Raw genomic sequence first — 8,979 nt, forward strand, 5'->3', positions numbered from 1 at the left:
CTGCCCTGTGAAGCCCCGGCGGTGCCCTCTCGGTCCCTTCGCTGCAGTGCTGACCGCGGCCGGCGGGGGCTGAGAGGCGCGGGGGTCCCACCGCGGCTTCGTGCCTCCTCGTGGCCGGGCGCTCCCCTTCCTCCCCGCCCACCCCCCGCGGAGGGTGGGGCCCCTCTGATGCAGCGCTGCGGTCAGCTTGCCCCAGCCAGACCCGTGGGCTGCTTCGCCCACCGCACTTGTAAGGAAAGTGTTGAGACCTCTGGTGTTCCCAGCCCCTCTTCTGGGCCTGCCTAGTTTAACACACTCGCAGTTTTTCAACTTCTGGAGGCTGTAAAGCGGTTTGTGACTTTCATGAGAAATACAGCTCTCCCCCAAAACGTGTATTCATGAACATGCATGTTTCGCATACATTTTTTAGGGAACTCAGAATTCCCCCTGCTCCTTAACCCAGATTTTAATTTCCCCATTCCGTGAGGTAGGTATTATTGTCCCTGTTTTAGGAATAAGGAGACTCAGAAGTATGAAGGGGTTTCTTAAAGGCTATATAGTCATTAAACTACTTTCAGCGCTTGCACCCCCATTCCGGATCCACCGCTTCCTCAGCATGGTATTGCACTACAGTGAATCAAACCTGTTTTTCATTTTAACTCAATACCAATTTCACTACAACGCAACAGATTGAAAATCGTTTCCAGTATATTTAATATTAGAACTGTGAAGACATCTTAGAAAATAAGAAGATCCATAGGGAGCCTCTACTTATAGGATAATAGGAGTTAACAAGTATTGAACTCCTACTGCGCCCAGCTCTGTTCCAAAGGCTTTGCTCTCAGCACATCACCCCCATGAATTACGTACTATTAGACGCAGTTTTACACTCAGAAATTGAGGAACGAAGAAGTAACCTACCAAAGTCATACAGCTAGGATCTCAACCCAAACAGTCTGATCCTTAACACCTTTTAATTACCTCTCAAAGTAGGGTTTGTTATTAAAATCATTTATTTCTTGAAGACTGACTATACATCTCATTTGAAAGTTCATGAACATAATGTAATTTTCCCTGCAGGTGAAAGAGAAACTTCTGGATCTTGTAATTCTTAGGGTCATCATCCATTATGAGTGTGAGGTTTGATATTACCTGTGAAAGCTGTGATGTTATCTGAATTCTCTTGTGATTTTCTAGCTATATGCCTGTACTTGACAAATTGAACATAGTTGTACAAACTGAGTTTTCCTGTATTGGAATTTCATTCTCAAGTCAATAACCTTTAACATTCTGGAAGTGTTTGATTAGTTAGCATAGGCTATATAGTATTTGGACCTTTAGGATTTTGACCTTTGAGGAAATAGGAAATCTCATATATTTACCTTTTTCTGCATCTCACCCTTTCTATACAGCTGTATGACTTTGACTTTCAAGATCCTCTTCTCATCAACCCTCTGTGCATTCAGCCGAAAAGAACTCTGCCTGTTCCGAAAACATCATCCGCCTAACATAAGACAATTCAGCCAGTGGTCAGATACAGATCTGCTTCAGGGGCACTGCTTCCCCCAGAGAAGAAAGCCTGCTCTGTCATTCCAGGGAGGCAAATTAAGGCCCTGTGTCTCCTGCCTTGTTTTCTTGCCAGGGTCGCATGTGGGACTGTGCAGTGGTCCCAGTAAGATGGCTGAGCAGCGCTTCTGTGTGGACTATGCCAAACGTGGCACAGCTGGCTGCAAAAAATGCAAGGAAAAGATTGTGAAGGGTGTATGCCGAATTGGCAAAGTGGTACCCAACCCCTTCTCAGAATCTGGGGGTGATATGAAGGAGTGGTACCACATTAAATGCATGTTTGAGAAACTGGAACGTGCCCGGGCCACCACAAAGAAAATCGAGGACCTCACTGAACTGGAAGGCTGGGAGGAGCTGGAAGATAATGAGAAGGAACAGATAAGTCAGCACATTGCAGGTGAGGTAGAGAATATTGCTTTCTTATTTTACTGGTGTTGAAAGAAAAAAAGATGAGAGGAGAATCCATTTTTTTGATTGTTCCTATTTTTTACTTGAAAATAATTTCAAACTCAGAACAGTTAACAAGAATAAAAATAGTACAAAGAAGGCTAATCCTGTTGTTGAATTTACCCAGGCATACCTATTGTTAACATTCTACTTTTTTTTATAGTTTGTGTTCATGTGCTCTCTATTACTCTTTCCACAAATACAGTTTTTCCTTAACTGTTTGAGAGTGATTTGCATATGTCATGGTTCTTTTCCTTTAGTATGTATACCTTGAATAAGAATATTCTTTTACATGACTAATACAGCTATCAACTTTAGTAAATTTATCATTTTTATGATACCTTAATCTACCATCTGTATTCCAGATCTGTCAAATGATCAAATAATATCTTAGTAGTTTTTTTTTCCTCCTCTAGTGGAAAATCCCAATTTAGAATCAGGTGTTATATTTAGTTGTCATATCTCTGGCTTCCTTTAATCTGGAACATTTCCTAGTCTTTCTTTATGACATTGACATTTCTAAAGAACAGAGTACCTGCCATCACCCCCTTTATATATCAAGCTATTATCTGTGTGGGCTCACATGAGTTACTACTTTTTTCAAGTGGCTTAAATGTTGATGTACTTAATTTTGATACTTAATTATCACAATTATCCGGTATTCTGCCAGTTGGGAGCGCCCTTCAAGCGAGGTTCTATGTCCTAGGCGCCCTGATCAGTGAAAATAAGTATCTTTAAGGTATTTCTTACTCTGACATAACAGGATGCTCTTAAGCTTAATTTGTATGTATCCTGCTCCAGCCCTGATATCAGCCATTTCTTTGACGAGTCCTGATTTCTGAGAGTGGAGAAAAGGTAGTAGACACCAAAGTCTGGATGCTTATATAGCTTGTTACCCTGAAGTGTCTTTGCTTCTAAAGTCCTTTTAAGAGACAGAGTAAGAAGGCAGACATGTATATACACAGAACACCTATGTACACACAGAGATACATATCTAGGAAGCATACATACGTATGTACACATTCTAGAATTCTTATGCTAAGTCTTTCAAATCCAATTACTCTTTTATGACCTCTGGTATCCTCATCTTTAAAATAATATCCATAGTTTCAGTTAACAATTGAATTCAATTAGTTCTGGTCATTGTAGGAGCACTCTGGAAGTGGACATCTATCCTTGTTCTTTGAGAGGAAAAAGAAAGAAGCTACTTTCCTCTACTCTATTCTCAAGCTTCCCATCCTACTTTACCATGCCCTGCCTTATTCACAGGTCTCAGCTTTTGTTACTTCTTGGCCCATCTCAATTCAGAGGAAGAGAAATGCAAGGTAGAGTTAAACTGTCACATAGCTCAAAAGACTTAACAGTTGGAAAAATTCCTGCCTGTGCCAACCCATATGGCTTGTTACCTGTATTTATTTACTTTTTTGTTTATTTATAAAATTGTTGCTCAGTCCACAAGCTGGGATCCCCAAGTTTTGGCCATTTAGTTGTGATTTCTGATTCTCAAATAACCTGGAGACTATTATACATGGGATAAGAGGTGGAGTTTGCTGATGAAAATTAAAGTTAGAAATGGATGTAAAGGATAACTGGGTCTCTTGTCCCTAAAACACCCCATCCTAAAGCCCTATTACCTACTACCTCCACTGGGACAGATTGGCTAACCACCACTCGGACTTGGGGGTAATGCCATCATACCTCACCAAGTGAGGCCCTAAGAACAATTGGTTGATTCTTGGGAAATTTTCTCAGGGATCTTTCACTGTAAGATATTTCCCCTTCTTTTGGGGCCCTACAGATCTGTCTTCTAAATCAGCGAGCACACCAAAGAAGAAAGCCGTTGTTCAAGCTAAGTTGACAGCCACTGGCCAGGTGACATCTCCAACAAAAGGCACCTCATTTGTCAGCAACACCAATCCCCGGAAGTTTTCTGGCTTTTCAGGTAAGTTAGATTCTCCTTTTAACTTGCAGTCATGTTTTGGGCTCCTATTTTTTGTTGTGTCAAGACTTTTTCTCCTTGAAGTAGTTACCTGGATCAGACAGGTTATTGTCATCTTCCCTTTTTATGTCATTATTTTTGATATGAGAGAATTTTACAAAACTCTATCCCCAAACTTACCTGAAATGGAGATGAAGTCTAGAAGAAAGGTGATGGCATTCTTGGCCTTTCAATTGCTAATGGCCCTGTTACAGGTTCACATAATGAAATGTGCTGTAAGTGGTTCCCTGCAGCTGAGTGGGCGACATGTACACTAAATCCTCACTTAAATATTGTAAGCTCTTGGAAGGTCATTGCAAAGCCACGTTTCCTTGACAGACATCACTTCTTAGTTTCATTCATTCTTTGTCCTACAATAGACAGTTTGAGGAAAAAGCTACCACTTGTAGTACTGTATCCCATTTAAAAAAAATTTAAGAATATTCCCACTAGATGTATATACAAAATCCAAATATACTTCTCCTTATTGAAAATAAAACTAATGGACAGCTAGAAAAAATTCATTTTTTATTTGTTCATGGGACATAGTCGCTACCTATATAGTGTAACTATTTCAGAAAGGAAAAATCATCTGGAGGGTGGGAACCCAAGACTGAGCAGGTGGCAATCTTTATATTAAGTAAGATTGATATGATACAGATTTTGCTGTTACAATAAAAGTGTTTACTAAAGCTATTCAAAGACCTGCTATACATGATTTTTTTGGTATCTGGAGGAAAGCCCTGCTCATTGACTAACTTTTATTTTGACTATAAGAAAGGCCCTCCCTGGTGGTGCAGTGGGGTAAAGCTCAGAACTCAAGCTATTGGCAGTCACTGTAGCACAAGTTCAATGCCTGGCCAGGGAGGTGACCCACATGCCGTGGCAGAATAGAATTCTCCTGACCTTCCTGCTGCTTCCCTCAGCAGTGTATTTCACTTGACCTGCCTGTTCTGCTCCCCACTCTGTCTCTGGTAGACCCTCTCCCTGCCTCTCCTCCCCCAACACCTCTGGCCTGTACCCCAGTTCTTATATACATAAGTAAATCTTTTTTTAAAAAATTAGGGCCCTCCCTGGTGGCACAGCACTAAGAAGCTAAAATCAATTAAGCATGAGTTCGATCCCTGCCCCGGAGGTGACCCACATGGCACGGCAGACCTCTCCTGACCTGTCCACTGTTCCCCTCAGCAGTGTGCTTCATCAATCTTCCTGCCCTGCTCCCCACTCTGCCTCCAGAGGGTGAATCCTCTCATCGCCCCTGCACCTCTGGCCTGTACCCTAGTTCTGTATGCATAAATAAATCTCTAAAAAAATATTAGGAAAAAAAGAAAGTTAATGAAGCAGTAATGGGGGTGGGGTGGAAGTGATGAGGGCTTGGGAAGCTGGGAGCACACTAGTGGGATCTGGCTATCTTGGCGTTCTTGTATTGGCTTTGCACTGTTGAGTGTTATTGTAGAGTTATTCTCTCCTCAGACCTTAGTATCTCATTGGTTGGTAAGAAGAGATTGAGCTAGGTGATCTTTAAGGCTTCTTCCAACAACAGCAATCTGCAAAAGCAGTTATTTCACATTGACCAGCATGTCCTTTGATTTCTTCCCTCTTTTAATTAATTTATTTATTCATGCATTTATTGATGCGTTCATATGTTCATTCATGTATTCATTCATGATTGCTTGTACAGGCCAGAGGTGCAGGGGGTGAGAGGATTCAGCAGAGACAGAGTGGGGAGCAGAACAGGCAGATCTACTGAAATACACTGCTTAGGAGACAGGAGAGGTCTGCTGCACCATCTGTGCCTCCTCCCCTGGCTGGGGATTGAACTGGTGCTACAGTGGTGTGGATAGCTTCATGGTGTTGCGCTTTAACCCCTTGTGCCACCAGGTAGGGCCTTTCTTCCTGCTTTACCCCAAATATTCTGAAATCAGTTTTATAGTCACTTTGAGATCCCCCTGACCATTTTGGCACAGAGGTCACCTTTGTTCTTTTGTGAAGTGCGCATATGAAGTGACGCACCTCAGTTGGTCCTCTGCTGGGCGTGAAGATACTTTCTTTACCATCAATAGCTGTGGGATTGGGAAAGCTCCTTCATCTCTGTTCTTTACCTGTAAAATGAATGTAATATTCAAGGGGCTGTTTTTGGGGATGAAGCATCTGCTTATGGAGTACCAGCAGTATGCCCGTTAGTTTCCCTTTCTTCCTTCTCAGCCAGGCAGAGTGAATCATCTCTACTATTTCTTTCTCTCTTTTTCTCTTTCCAATAGCCAAGCCCAACAATTCTGGGGAAGTCCACTCAAGCCCTCCCCTTCAGACAAGTCTGTCCTCAAGCAAGTGTGACCCCAAGCACAAGGATTGTCTGCTACGAGTATTTCGGAAGTTGTGTGCCAATGTGGCTGAAAATCCTAGCTACAACACAAAGACGCAGATCATCCAAGACTTCCTACGGAAAGGCTCAGCAGGAGGTGGGGACTAGAGCCTCCGGGATGGGCTCTTCCTTTGGAGAGCTCAGACCCAGGATGACTTCGTGGACATGTGCATTGTGCAGTTAGTTGCACAGGGCCCTATGCTGAATTTTGTGCTCTGCTCGCACAGTCTTGAAACCCTTAATAATGCTGAACAGAGAGCCCTGCGTTTTCATTTTGCATTGGGCTCTGTGAGGTATGCTACCAGTTAGGCTAAGAGTGCACTGGCATCTTTCTTCCTCTGCCTTTATTCTACTCAGAGGCTAGAATAACTGTTGCATTTGACCAGATACACTGCTTGTGTGTATAATTAGGTTTTTGTGACCCACACGCAAAGCTTGGAATAGAATCTCCCAACTCCTTTTCATTCATCTAACAACTCATTCTTAAACATCTGTAACATACTCATAACTGGGGATACTTAAGTGAAAGTCATGACTCCATGCTGCAGCAGTTCCTCTGTGCAGGAAAGAGGAGACATACATAAAACACCAGCCCCTGAGTGCTGTTCTGCTACTAAAGGTGAAATGTCCAGGGTACTGTGGGGACAAGGCAGTGATAAAAAGATCTCTTTCAGTTCCTTGAGGTTATGTATTTGTTTAAGTTCCATTTCTTAAGAAGGGTTTCTTTCTTCTATTTTCAGACGGTTTCCATGGCGATGTATACCTAACAGTGAAGCTGCTGCTGCCAGGTGTTATTAAGAGTGTTTACAACTTGAATGATAAGCAGATTGTGAAGCTTTTCAGCCGCATTTTTAACTGCAACCCTGATGATATGGCACGAGACCTAGAGCAGGTCAGAGGGAGGCGAGGTTGGGGGGTAGGCAACATTCCAGGTGGGGTTCTGCCAAGCCAGGCAACTGCATGCTCTCTCTTGTGGTTGGAGCACTGTTGTTCTAGGAAACTGAAACCCATTTGAACAGGCTTCTGTTTGGAGGGAAGCTGGGTGTGAGGCGACATCTGTTAGCTGACGAGTTTCTGAGGACGCCAGTAGTATTGCTGCCATGAAAAGCCTAGATCTTAGGTATCACGATTTGCTGCTGTTTCTTTAGGGTTCTCATTCTGAACTCTGCTTTTTCTCCCTATAACACGAGCTTACCATTCAGCCTTAGTTTGTCCCTGACTTCATCTTGGCAACATGGCAAGTTTTTACCAAGCACTCACATTCTCTGATGGCCATATTGTCTCTGGTTCAAATTATAAGGGTCATCAAGTTGATTCAGTCCTGGATTAGTTCTTGTCTCCCTTCTCAGATAAGGGAAGTGGGCAGATTCATTGGTGGATGGAGGTGCCCTTGCCAGGAGCTGTGGGTGGGAAGGATCCTCTAAGAAGTAAGGTCAGTGTGTATGAGCGGAGACAGGATTGGTTGAAATCTCAATCATTCATCTTTAGTTCTGAGGGCTTGGGGTTACACTTGGTCACTTTGGGCATTTTGCTTTTGGAGACAGGGTGATGTGTCAGAGACAATCAGAGTCTTCTTCGAGCAGAGCAAGTCATTCCCCCCAGCTGCCAAGAGCCTCCTTACCATCCAGGAGGTGGATGAATTCCTCCTGCAGCTCTCCACGCTCACCAAAGAGGATGAGCAGCAACAGGCCCTGCAGGACATCGCCTCCAGGTAGGGAGGTGCCTAACAGAGATGGGCTTGGAAAGATGGAATCTGGGGGGAGATGTGGGATGGTAGATCCTAATGTTACCTCAGTTTCAAAAAAAAAAAAATTTTTTTTTTTTAAAACAAATACTATATTAGGAAAAAGAAAACAAACTTGAGTAATACTACATTTGCTTACATAGTACTCTGGAGGTTTGGCAATTTCTGGCTAAACCTAACATAAAACAGAGAGAGATGGAATGATCTAGGAAAGAAGGGCTGAAGGTCCACAGTTCTGCTAAGACCAAGAATGTGCCTCATCTCCCCAGGTGTACAGCCAATGATCTCAAGTGCATCATCAGGTTGATCAAACATGATCTGAAGATGAACTCAGGTGCAAAACATGTGTAAGTACCAGTTCCTCTGATGACCTGAGCTGGCAGTTTCCTTTGTTGCTTGCTGATATCAGGACTTAGTATGTATGTATTTGAATCCTGGATGGGACCTGACCTATCACTTGATCATGTCCAGGCTCCATTTTTCCACATGTAAAATAGAGACAGAAGTGCCCTCCTTGGGGGGTGTAAAGGGTTGAAATGCAGCATTGAAATGAAGCTACATGTAGCTGCTTCAGCATGAGTTTGATTCCCAGCCAGGGAGCTAACCCACATGGTGAGGCAGACTTCTCCTGACCTGCCTGCTGCTCCCCTCAGCAGTGTAAAGTCAGTCTGTCTTTTCTGCTCCCCACTCTGTTCTGTTGAATCCTCTCACCCCCACACCTTTGGCCTGTACCCCAGTTCTTGTATGAATAAAATAAATAAATCTTTAAAAAAAAATAGAGACAGGCCCTCCCTGGTGGCGCAGCGGGTTAAAGCACAGCACTGATAGTCTAAAGCCGCTTCCTCATGAGTTCGATTCCCGCCTGCCCCGGAGGTGACCACATGGCGTGGCAGACCTCTCCTG

General features: G+C 43.3%; 1 protein-coding gene across 1 annotated transcript in view; it reads left to right on the forward strand.

Moving 5' to 3' along the window:
* The window catches only part of LIG3 (ligase III, DNA, ATP-dependent), a 22,507-nt gene that overhangs the window by 668 nt on the left and 12,860 nt on the right, over positions 1-8,979 (forward strand). The window contains exons 2-7 of the mRNA XM_004684904.2: positions 1,392-1,942; positions 3,791-3,934; positions 6,232-6,429; positions 7,073-7,224; positions 7,877-8,043; positions 8,346-8,423. Of these exons, the coding sequence (XP_004684961.1) occupies positions 1,396-1,942; positions 3,791-3,934; positions 6,232-6,429; positions 7,073-7,224; positions 7,877-8,043; positions 8,346-8,423 (1,286 nt within the window). The 5' untranslated portion in view covers positions 1,392-1,395. The remainder of the gene's footprint in view (positions 1-1,391; positions 1,943-3,790; positions 3,935-6,231; positions 6,430-7,072; positions 7,225-7,876; positions 8,044-8,345; positions 8,424-8,979) is intronic.

The sequence above is a fragment of the Condylura cristata genome, unplaced genomic scaffold (assembly GCF_000260355.1).
Source record: "Condylura cristata isolate star-nosed mole 26May11 unplaced genomic scaffold, ConCri1.0 scaffold00017, whole genome shotgun sequence".
Classification (NCBI taxonomy): Eukaryota; Metazoa; Chordata; class Mammalia; order Eulipotyphla; family Talpidae; genus Condylura; species Condylura cristata.